The sequence below is a fragment of the Papio anubis genome, chromosome 15 (assembly GCF_008728515.1).
Source record: "Papio anubis isolate 15944 chromosome 15, Panubis1.0, whole genome shotgun sequence".
Lineage (NCBI taxonomy): Eukaryota > Metazoa > Chordata > Mammalia > Primates > Cercopithecidae > Papio > Papio anubis.
In genome coordinates this window covers 514,711-527,384 of record NC_044990.1, presented here as the reverse complement: position 1 = coordinate 527,384, position 12,674 = coordinate 514,711, and the positions used below count along the sequence as shown (strand labels likewise).

Here is a 12,674-nt window from a genome sequence, read left to right as displayed (position 1 = left end):
ATATCTTTTTTTTCTGTCTTTCATTTTTTCCCTCAACATTTCGTTATGAAAATTTTCAAACATGCAGCAAGGTTTAAAGAATTTTATGGTGAATGTTACTCCTGCTACCTAGATTCCACCATTAACCTTTTTCTATAGTTGCTTTATCATGTACTTATCCATTTACCTATCTCTCAATCCATCTATCAAGCCATCTTTTTTTTAGAGGGACAGAGTCTCACTGTCAACCAGGTTGGAGTGCAGTGGCATGATCTCAGCTCACTGCAACCTCTGCCTTCTGGGTTCAAGCGATTCTCATGCCTCAGCCTCCTGAGTAGCTTGAATTACAGGTATGCACCACCATGCCCTGCTAGTTTTTGTATTTTTAGTAGCGACAGGGTTTCAGCATGTTGACCAAGCTGGTCTCAAACTCTGGACCTCAAGTAATCCACCTGTCTTGGCCTTCCAAAGTGTTGGAATTACAGGTGTGAGCCACAGCGCCCGACCAAAGCCGTCTTATTTTATGTATTTTAAGCTAAATTACAGCTATTATACTTTCCCTGAAATACCAGCTTGCATATCAATTATACAGTTCAATATTTGTTTATAGTTCTTTTGAGATAAAATTTACAAAGCAGAAATCTCAGTGTACGTTTGCTGAGTTTTCACAAATGCATACACTTGTGTGACTCAAACCCCTGCCAAGATACAGAACATTTATCATCACCCCGGAAAATTCTCTCGTGTCCTTTTCCATTCATTCCCTACCCCCCATCCCCAAGAAGCGACCTCAGTTCTGATGGTTTTCTACTATAAATTAGTTTTGCCTGTTTGAGAACTTTGTGTAAAGAAAACAGTGCATAATGTACTGCTTTACGTAAGGCTTCTTTCACTCAGCATAATTGGGATTCTTTTTTATTGCTGGATAGTACTTCATTGTGTAAGTATGCCACATTTTGCTTGTCCATTTTACTGATGGGTGTCTGGTTTGTTTCTTATTTTTCGGTATTATGAATAAAGCTGTGGCAAAGAAAAGAAAGGTTTAATTTGAAGAATGAGAGTCTCCTCTAAATTACCAGGTCCAGAGAGGCGTGGGAGTGAAACAGCAGTCACATCTCCTTTACCTTCTTGGGCTAAGTAATCATATCTTGAAACTTGCTTGCTATTGCCACAAGTAGCTGTAAATTAATCTAACAACGTCACCATCTGGATACTATAACCCATACAATGTAGCCAATCACTAATCAACATTATTTTCATAAACCAGTGAGAATTTCTGACAGACAGCTTTGTACCAGCCCACTGCCTGCCCCACTTTTTTGCCTTTAAAGATCTGCTTGAAACAAAGGCCAAAGGGAGCGCCTGCTCAGGGTTATGAAGTCTGAGTCTTCTGGGCAGGCAGCCATCCTCATTTTGGCTCAAGTAACCTTTGTAGAATTATATTTTATGCCTCAATTCCTTCCTTTAGGTCGACAGCTGCTATGAACATTCTTATACAAATCTTTTTGTAGTCATATGTTTTCATTTCTCTTGAGTAAAAATTTTTGAATGGAATTGCTGGGTCATAAAAGGTACATGTTAATTTTATGAAACTGCAAGACTTTTCTCCCAAAGTGTATCATTTTACACTCCCATCAGCAATGTGTGAGGACTCTGGTTGCTCTACATCTTTGCTGACATTATGTGTTGTTGGTCTTTTTAATTTTACACATTCTGATGGGTATGTGGTGGTTTCTGCCTTGCATTTTAATTGACTATTGCATACCTTTCTTCTACACTTGATACTGAGCTCCATGAAAATCAGGACAATCACTTGTACCCCCCTCTAGTGCCTGTCACTGTTCTTTCAGTGTCGTGGTTGTGAAATCAATGTGAAATGAGGGCAATAACTTAATGTTTTGACATCTAGTTTTGGGAATTTCATGTGAAAAAAATTGAAACCTTGAAAATATATATAGATAAATTTGACCAGAAATGTTATTGAATAGTTATACTTTATTGGAATTAAGAATTATTTCTGGCCTGGCATGGTGGCTTATGCTAGTAATCCCAGCATTTTGGGAGGCCAAAGTGAGAGGATCACTTGAGCTCAGGAGGTTGAGTCCAGCCTGACCAACATAGGGAGATCCCATCTTTACAAAAAATTTCATACTCAGTTGGGTGTGGTGGCACAAGCCTGTAGTACCAGTGAGGCTGAGGTGGGAGGATCACTTGTGCCAGAGAAGTCAAGGCTATAGTGAGCCGTGATTGTGCTACTGCATTCCAGCCTGGGCAACAGAGCAAGACATATCTCAAAAAATATATGTATATTTCTTATACCAAGAACATATTTACACTGCCAGTTTTTCCTAGGTATAAATGATGCAAAATGTGCACCTGGCTCCAGAGATAGATGAAGATGATCTTTATTCCGGCTATAATGACTACAATCCAATCTATGATATCGAGGTAACAAAAACTAGTTGTTTTTTTACATTGGTCTTGGTTAACCAGCTGGTTTATGAAGACTGTGGATTTGAGAGTTCTACTTTATTATGCTTTAGATTAAATAAGCTGATTCAAAAACCTAGAAAAGTGCTATTACAGAAGATTCTACTGACTTCCACCAAAAATAATAATTGCAGCAGAAGGAAAGATCATGAGACAGGTTACAAAAATGAATTAAGATGAATTATATATACTTGTATTCTTCAGCACTAGCTGTCCAAATGTGTAAAAGACTTCGATCACCTGAAGGTATTTAAAATTAGGGTTTTAAAAAAAATTCTAAAGTTGAAATGTCTTGTTTTTTTTGTTTGTTTGTTTTTTAATTTTTGTGAGTACATAGTAGGTGCATATATTTATGGGGAATATGGGATATTTTGATACAGGCATACAGTGTGTAATAATCACATAAGGGTAAATAGGGTTTCTGTTACATCAAGCATTTATCCTTTGTGTTTCAAACAATTTGATTATATTCTTTTAGTTATTTTTTTTTATTATTATACTTTAAGTTCTAGGGTACATGTGCATAATGTGCAGGTTTGTTACATATGTATACTTGTGCCATGTTGGTGTGCTGCACCCATCAACTCGTCAGCACCCATCAACTCATCATTTACATCAGGTATAACTCCTAGTGCAATCCCTCCCCCCTCCCCCCTCCCCATGATAGGCCCCGGTGTGTGATGTTCCACTTCCCGAGTCCAAGTGATCTCATTGTTCAGTTCCCACCTATGAGTGAGAACATGCGGTGTTTGGTTTTCTGTTCTTGCGATAGTTTGCTAAGAATGATGGTTTCCAGCTGCATCCATGTCCCTACAAAGGACACAAACTCATCCTTTTTTATGGCTGCATAGTATTCCATGGTGTATATGTGCCACATTTTCTTAATCCAGTCTGTCACTGATGGACATTTGGGTTGATTCCAAGTCTTTGCTATTGTGAATAGTGCCGCAATAAACATACGTGTGCATGTGTCTTTATAGCAGCATGATTTATAATCCTTTGGGTATATACCCAGTAATGGGATGGCTGGGTCATATGGTACGTCTAGTTCTAGATCCTTGAGGAATCGCCATACTGTTTTCCATAATGGTTGAACTAGTTTACAATCCCACCAACAGTGTAAAAGTGTTCCTATTTCTCCACATCCTCTCCAGCATCTGTTGTTTCCTGACTTTTTAATGATCGCCATTCTAACTGGTGTGAGATGGTATCTGATTGTGGTTTTGATTTGCATTTCTCTGATGGCCAGCGATGATGAGCATTTTTTCATGTGTCTGTTGGCTGTATGAATGTCTTCTTTTGAGAAATGTCTGTTCATATCCTTTGCCCACTTTTTGATGGGGTTGTTTGTTTTTTTCTTGTAAATTTGTTTGAGTTCTTTGTAGGTTCTGGATATTAGCCCTTTGTCAGATGAGTAGATGGCAAAAATTTTCTCCCATTCTGTAGGTTGTCTGTTCACTCTGATGGTAGTTTCTTTTGCTGTGCAGAAGCTTTTTAGTTTAATTAGATCCCATTTGTCAATTTTGGCTTTTGTTGCCATTGCTTTTGGTGTTTTAGACATGAAGTCTTTGCCCATGCCTATGTCCTGAATGGTACTACCTAGGTTTTCCTCTAGGGTTTTTATGGTATTAGGTCTAACATTTAAGTCTCTAATCCATCTTGAATTAATTTTCGTATAAGGAGTAAGGAAGGGATCCAGTTTCAGCTTTCTACTTATGGCTAGCCAATTTTCCCAGCACCATTTATTAAATAGGGAATCCTTTCCCCATTTCTTGTTTCTCTCAGGTTTGTCAAAGATCAGATGGCTGTAGATGTGTGGTATTATTTCTGAGGACTCTGTTCTGTTCCATTGGTCTATATCTCTGTTTTGGTACCAGTACCATGCTGTTTTGGTTACTGTAGCCTTGTAGTATAGTTTGAAGTCAGGTAACGTGATGCCTCCAGCTTTGTTCTTTTGACTTAGGATTGTCTTGGAGATGCGGGCTCTTTTTTGGTTTCATGTGAACTTTAAAGCAATTGTTTCCAATTCTGTGAAGAAAGTCATTGGTAGCTTAATGAGGATGGCATTGAATCTATAAATAACCTTGGGCAGTATGGCCATTTTCATGATATTGATTCTTCCTATCCATGAGCATGGTATGTTCTTCCATTTGTTTGTGTCGTCTTTTATTTCACTGAGCAGTGGTTTGTAGTTCTCCTTGAAGAGGTCCTTTACATCCCTTGTAAGTTGGATTCGTAGGTATTTTATTCTCTTTGAAGCAATTGTGAATGGAAGTTCATTCATGATTTGGCTCTCTGTTTGTCTGTTACTGGTTTATAAGAATGCTTGTGATTTTTGCACATTAATTTTGTATCCTGAGACTTTGCTGAAGTTGCTTATCAGCTTAAGGAGATTTTGGGCTGAGACAATGGGGTTTTCTAAATATACGATCATGTCATCTGCAAAGAGGGACAATTTGACTTCTTCTTTTCCTAACTGAATACCGTTGATTTCTTTCTCTTGCCTGATTGCCCTAGCCAGAACTTCCAACACTATGTTGAATAGGAGTGGTGAGAGAGGGCATCCCTGTCTTGTGCCAGTTTTCAAAGGGAATTTTTCCAATTTTTGCCCATTCAGTATGATATTGGCTGTGGGTTTGTCATAAATAGCTCTTATTATTTTGAGGTACGTTCCATCAATACCGAATTTATTGAGCGTTTTTAGCATGAAGGGCTGTTGAATTTTGTCAAAAGCCTTTTCTGCATCTATTGAGATAATCATGTGGTTCTTGTCTTTGGTTCTGTTTATATGCTGGATTACGTTTATTGATTTGCGAATGTTGAACCAGCCTTGCATCCCAGGGATGAAGCCCGCTTGATCATGGTGGATAAGCTTTTTGATGTGCTGCTGGATTCGGTTTGCCAGTATTTTATTGAGGATTTTTGCATGGATGTTCATCAGGGATATTGGTCTAAAATTCTCTTTTTTTGTTGTGTCTCCATCAGGCTTTGGTATCAGGATGATGTTGGCCTCATAAAATGAGTTAGGGAGGATTCCCTCTTTTTCTATTGATTGAAATAGTTTCAGAAGGAATGGTACCAACTCCTCCTTGTACCTCTGGTAGAATTCGGCTGTGAATCCGTTTGGTCCTGGACTTTTTTTGGTTGGTAGGCTATTAATTATTGCCTCAATTTCAGAGCCTGCTATTGGTCTATTCAGGGATTCAACTTCTTCCTGGTTTAGTCTTGGAAGAGTGTAAGTGTCCAGGAAATTATCCATTTCTTCTAGATTTTCTAGTTTATTTGCGTAGAGGTGTTTATAGTATTCTCTGATGGTAGTTTGTATTTCTGTGGGGTCGGTGGTGATATCCCCTTTATCATTTTTAATTGCGTCGATTTGATTCTTCTCTCTTTTCTTCTTTATTAGTCTTGCTAGTGGTCTGTCAATTTTGTTGATCTTTTCAAAAAACCAACTCCTGGATTCATTGATTTTTTGGAGGGTTTTTTGTGTCTCTATCTCCTTCAGTTCTGCTCTGATCTTAGTTATTTCTTGCCTTCTGCTAGCTTTTGAATGTGTTTGCTCTTGCTTCTCTAATTCTTTTAATTGTGATGTTAGAGTGTCAATTTTAGATCTTTCCTGCTTTCTCTTGTGGGCATTTAGTGCTATAAATTTCCCTCTACACACTGCTTTAAATGTGTCCCAGAGATTCTGGTATGTTGTATCTTTGTTCTCATTGGTTTCAAAGAACATCTTTATTTCTACCTTCATTTCGTTATGTACCCAGTAGTCATTCAGGAGCAGGTCGTTCAGTTTCCATGTAGTTGAGCGGTTTTGATTGAGTTTCTTAGTCCTGAGTTCTAGTTTGATTGCACTGTGGTCTGAGAGACAGTTTGTTATAATTTCTGTTCTTGTACATTTGCTGAGGAGTGCTTTACTTCCAATTATGTGGTCAATTTTGGAATAAGTGTGATGTGGTGCTGAGAAGAATGTATATTCTGTTGATTTGGGGTGGAGAGTTCTGTAGATGTCTATTAGGTCTGCTTGCTGCAGAGATGAGTTCAATTCCTGGATATCCTTGTTAACTTTCTGTCTCGTTGATCTGTCTAATGTTGACAGTGGAGTGTTGAAGTCTCCCATTATTATTGTATGGGAGTCTAAGTCTCTTTGTAAGTCTCTAAGGACTTGCTTTATGAATCTGGGTGCTCCTGTATTGGGTGCATATATATTTAGGATAGTTAGCTCTTCCTATTGAATTGATCCCTTTACCATTATGTAATGGCCTTCCTTGTCTCTTTTGATCTTTGATGGTTTAAAGTCTTTTCGTTATTTTTAAATGTATAATTAAATTATTGACTATAGTCATCCCATTTTGCTATCAAATACTAGATCTTATGCATTCTTTCTTTTTTTTTTTTTTAACCTATTAACCATTCCCACCCCCTCCCCTGCCACTACCCTTCACAGCCTCTGCTAATCATCCTTCTATTCTCTGTCTCCTTGAGTTCAGTTGTTTTAATTTTTAGATCCCAGAAATAAGTGAAAACATGCGATGTTTGTCTTTCTGTGCCTGGCTTATTTCACTTAATAGAATGGCCTCCAGTTCCATCCACATTGTTGCAAATAACAGGATCTCAATTCTTTTTTATGGCTAGTTTTCCATTTGTCTTTTTTCTTTATCCATTTGTCTGTTGTACATTTTCTTTATCCATTTGTCTGTTGACAGACATGTAGGTTGCTTCCAAATCTTGGCTGTTGTGAATACTGCTGCAGCAAACATGGGAGTGCAGATATCTCTTTGATATGTTATGATGTAGTTTGTATATTTATCCCCACCCACATCTCATGTTCAATTGTAATAATACCCAGCATTGGAGGTGAGACCTGGTGGGAGGTGATAGGATCATGAGAGTGGATTTCTCATGAATGGTTTAGCATTATCTTCTTGGTGCCATGCTCACCCCATGTGACGTGACTGCTCCCATTTTGCCTTCTATCATGAGTGAAAGCTTCTGGGGAGTGAGGCCTCCCCAGAAACTGAGCAGATACTGGTGTCATGTTTGTACAGCCTGCAGAACCATGAGCCAATCAAACCTTTTTTCTTTATGAATTACCCAATCTCAGGCATTCTTTGGTGCAAAAGTAACTGTAGTTTTTGCCATTTTAATTGCAAAACTACAATTACTTTTGCGCCAACCTGATGGCAATGCAAGAATGGCCTGGTACATACTGATTTCTTTTCTTTTGAGTATATTCCTAGCAGTGGGATTGTTGGATCGTATGGTAGATCTGTTTTTAGTTTTTTGAGGAACCTCTAAATTGTTCTCCCTAGTGGTTGTACTAATTTACATTCTCACTAATAGTATATGAGGTTTCCCTTTTCTCCACATTCTCACCAGCATTTGTTATTACCTGTCTTTTGGATAAAAGCCATTTTAACTGGAATGAGATGACATCTCATTATAGTTTTGATTTCCATTTCTCTGATGGTCAATGATGTTGAACACTTTTTCATATACATGCTTGCCATTTGTATGTCTTCTTTTGAGAAATGCCTATTCAGATCTTTTGCCCATTTTTAAATCAGATTATTTTTTTCCTAGAGTTGAGTTCCTTACATATTCTGGTTATTAATCCCTTGTCAGAGGGATAGTTTATAAATATTTTCTCCCACATGGGTGGGGGCACCCACGCCAAGATGGCTGAATAGGAACAGCTCCAGCCTCCAGCTCCCAGCGTGAGCAACACAGAAGACGGGTGATTTCTGCATTTCCAACTGAGTTACCAGGTTCATCTCACTGGGGTGTGTCGGACAGTGGGCGCAGGACAGTGGGTGCAGCCCAACGAGTGACAAGCAGGGCGTGGCATCGCTGCACCTGGGAAGCACAAGGGGGAAGGGAATTCCCTTTCCTAGCCAAGGGGAACCGTGACACACAACACCTGAAAACTCAGGTCACTCCCACCCTAATACTGCGCTTTACCAAGGGTCTTAGCAAATGGCGCACTAGGAGATTATATCCCACGCCTGGCTCAGGGGGACCCACGCCCACGTGGCCTCCCTCATTGCTAGCACAGCAGTCTGAGATCTAACTGCAAGATGGCAGCGAGGCTGGGGGAGGGGCGTCCGCCATTGCTGAGACTTAAGTAGGTAAACAAGCCAGACAGGAAGCTCGAACTGGGTGGAGCCCACCGCAGCTCAAGGCGGCTGGCCTGCCTCTGTAAACTCCACCTCTGGGGACAGGGCATAGCCAAACAAAAGGCAGCAGAAACCTCTGCAGATGTAAATGTCCCTGTCTGACAGCTTTGAAGAGAGTAGTGGTTTTCCCAGCACGAAGTTTGAGATCTGAGAACAGACAGACTATCTGCTCAAGTGGGTCCCTGACCCCTGAGTAGCCTAACTGGGAGACATTCCACACTAGGGGCAGACTGACACTTCACACCTCACACGGCCAGGTATACCTCTGAGATGAAGCTTCCAGAGGAATGATCAGACAGCAATATTTGCTGTTCAGCAATATTCACTCTTCTGCAGCCTCTGCTGCTGATACCCAGGCAAACAGGGTCTGGAGTGGACCTCGAGCAAACTCCAACAGACCTGCAGCTGAGGGTCCTGACTGTTAGAAGGAAAAATAAACAGAAAGGACATCCACACCAAAATCCCATCTGTATGTCACCATCGTCAAAGACCAAAGGTAGATAAAACCACAAAGATGGGGAAAAAGCAGTACAGAAAAGCTGGAAATTCTAAAAATCAGAGCGCCTCTCCCCCTCCAAAGGAGCGCAGCTTCTTGCCAGCAATGGAACAAAGCTGGACGGAGAATGACTTTGACGAGTTGAGAGAAGAAGACTTCAGACAAACTTCTCTGAGCTAAAGGAGGAATTACGAACCCAGCGCAAAGAAACGAAAAACCTTGAAAAAAGATTTGACAAATGGCTCACTAGAATAACCAACGCAGAGAAGTCCTTAAACGACCTGATAAACATGAAAACCATGACATGAGAACTACGTGACAAATGCACAAGCTTCAGTAACCGACTCGATCAACTGGAAGAAAGGGTATCAGTGATTGAAGATCAAATGAATGAAATGAAGTGAGAAGAGAAGTTTAGAGAAAAAGGAGTAAGAAGAAATGAACAAGGCCCCCAAGAAATATGGGACTATGTGAAAAGACCAAATCTACGTCTGATTAGCGTACCTGAAAGTGACGGGAAGAATGGACCCAAGTTGGAAAACACTCTGCAGGGTATTATCCAGGAGAACTTCTGCAACCTAGCAAGGCAGGCCAACATTCAAATTCAGGAAATACAGAGAACGCCACAAAGATACTCCTCGAGAAGAGCAACTCCAAGACACATAATTGTCAGATTCACCAAAGCTGAAATGAAGGAAAAAATGTTAAGGACAGCCAGAAAGAAACGTCAGGTTACACACAAAGGGAAGCCCATCAGACTAATAGCAGATCTCTCAGCAGAAACTCTCCAAGCCAGAAGAAAGTGGGAGCCAATATTCAACATTCTTAAAGAAAAGAATTTTCAACCCAGCATTTCATATTCAGCCAAACTAAGTTGCATAAATGAAGGAGAAATAAAATCCTTTACAGACAAGCAAATGCTTAGAGATTTTGTCACCACCAGACCTGCCCTACAAGAGCTCCTGAAGGAAGCACTAAACATGGAAAGGAACAACCAGTACCAGCCACTGCAAAAACATGCCAAAACATAACAACCATCGATGCTAGGAAGAAACTGCATCAACTAACGAGCAAAATAACCAGCTAACATCATAATGACAGGATCAAGTTCACACATAACAATATTAACCGTAAATGTAAATGGCCTAAATGGTCCAATTAAAAGACACAGACTGGCAAATTGGATAAAGAGTCAAGACCCATCAATTTGCTGTATCCAGGAGACCCATCTCACGTGCAGAGACACATTTTTTTTTTTTTTTTTGGAGACAGAGTCTCACTCTGTTGCCCAGGCTGGAGTGCAGTGGTGCAACCTCTGCTCACTGCAAGCTCCGCCTCCCGGGTTCACGCCATTCTCCTGCCTCACCCTCCTGAGTAGCTGTGACTACAGGCACCCGCCACCTCGCCTGGCTAGTTTTTTTGTATTTTTTAGTAGAGACGGGGTTTCACCGTGTTAGCCAGGATGGTCTCGATCTCCTGACCTCGTGATCCGCCCGTCTCGGCCTCCCAAAGTGCTGGGATTACAGGCTTGAGCCACCGCGCCCGGCCAGTCAGGATGGTTTCGATGTCCAGACTTTGTGATCCACCCACCTCAGCCTCCCAAAGTACTGGGATTACAGGCGTGAGCCACTGCCCCGGCCCGAAGATTATCATTTTTAAAGCATCAGGGACACTTCCTACCTCCTCAGGTTGTTGCACTGTGGCTGCATAATTTAATGTAAAGTCAATACTCAGAATATCAGACCCAAAAATAAAGACAGTGAAGTAAAAATAATTTTTGACTTATACTTGGTTTTCTTTGATCTTAATTATAATAATAACAAGTTCAATAAATAAATGAATTACTTGAAGCAGTGGCTTAAGATACTCATAGAAGATGCCATTTGTTAACAAAGTGAGAAAAAGTTCCAAATGTTGTATAAGTTTGGTGTTTGTAATTGGAGAATTTGTTGACTGTCCTTTTTAGTTTGTCATTTTGTTAGGATTTACTGAGCTGATTAACCAAATTTTACTAATAATTTAGGAATCTTAAGGGAAATTTTTTTACTCAAAGATCTGCTGAAGTAGAAGTATAATAAATTATGTTGAAGGTTACCTTTGGATTTATACTTCATTCAAAAGTCTTTAGTTTCTATGGGTAAGTGAGAATCATGTAATTTTGTGTAGTTGATATGGAAGGTTACAAAGGTAATTTAGGCTGGGCACAGTGGCTTATGCCTGTAATCCCTTTAGGAGGCAGGGGTGGATCACTTGAGCTCAGTTTGAGAGCAGCCTGGGTAACATGGCAAAATCCTGTCTCTTAAAAAATACAAAAATTGGCCGGGCGCGGTGGCTCAAGCCTGTAATCCCAGCACTTTGGGAGGCCGAGGCGGGTGGATCACGAGGTCAGGAGATCGAGACCATCCTGGCTAACATGGTGAAACCCCGTCTCTACTAAAAATACAAAAAACTAGCCGGGCGTGGTGGTGGGCGCCTGTAGTCCCAGCTATCCGGAGGCTGAGGCAGGAGAATGGCGTGAACCTGGGAGGCGGAGCTTGCAGTGAGCCGAGATTGCGCCACTGCACTCCAGCCTCGGTGACACAGCGCGAGACTCCGTCTCAACAAACAAACAAAAAAACAACAACAACAAAAATACAAAAATTAGCAGGTTGTGGTAGTGTGTGCCCGTGGTCCCAGCTCCTAGGGAGACTGAGGTGGGACAATTACCTGAGCCTGGGAAGTTGAGGCTGCAGTGAGCTGTGATTGCACTACTGTACTCCAGCCTGGCGGTTGAAGTGAGACCCTGTCTCCAAAAAAAAAAAAAAAAAGATAATTTAAAGTAAAAATTAAAGAAGAAGGCTTGTAGCATCCTGGTGGTAATATAAACATTTTATTTTGATTATTTTCAAATTTTTAAAAAAGTTAATTGATAGTGACTTTATTTTTTATGAATTGTTTATTTTTAAAATACTGGACAAGTATATTTTTATGGGAAGTAGATTGAAGTAAATCAGAGGCAAGGATGAGAGGATGAGAACTGCGTTTAATGTGTCTGAAGGGTTAAAGTCAGAGTATGTGTTAGAGAAGAGGAAGTAGGAAATAAAGGATGGTTGGAAGACTGGCTGTTGGTAAGACTGGGTGCTTTTGAGAGACTGTGAAAATGGTATTTTCTTCAGGAAACACAGGAACCCTTATATCCTGCCCTTGATTAATATTCTTTTCCTCAAATTTCCTGAAGGGGAATGTAAGTACAGTTCAGGAATCAGCAAAGCCAAATAACATTTTATTTCTACCGAGATGTTGATTCCAAATGGTAGTGCAAGTTGGACTTGTTGAGCACCCCCCATTTGCTTAGATTAGCTCCAGTCTGCATCTCAGACTTGACGTCAACTCTCCAGTGAGATGAAAAATCCTTTTCATTTGGGCAGATGGAAATGGCACCGAAGAGAGTGCCCCCTGCTTGTAGAAAATATGGCCTTTTTTATCCTGAGGCTTTATCAGGTAGGGTGGGAGAAAAGGAGAAACACAGGGGGGTAGGGGGGAGAAAGAGAGATGTA

The 12,674-nt window shown here is 40.5% G+C and overlaps 1 protein-coding gene across 8 annotated transcripts in view; it reads left to right on the top strand.

Annotated features, from left to right (window-relative positions):
* Positions 1 to 12,674, top strand: part of IFT88 (intraflagellar transport 88) — a 120,795-nt gene that overhangs the window by 5,175 nt on the left and 102,946 nt on the right. For 4 of the 8 annotated variants that reach the window (XM_003913644.3, XM_009191591.2, XM_003913645.5 and 1 more), the window contains exon 2: positions 2,332 to 2,427. The exons of 3 other annotated variants lie outside the window; for them this stretch is intronic. In XM_003913644.3, the coding sequence (XP_003913693.1) occupies positions 2,338 to 2,427 (90 nt within the window). In that variant the 5' untranslated portion in view covers positions 2,332 to 2,337. Of the gene's footprint in view, positions 1 to 2,321; positions 2,428 to 12,674 lie in introns of all 8 variants that reach the window. One more of the 8 variants, XM_009191590.4, reaches the window with a different exon arrangement.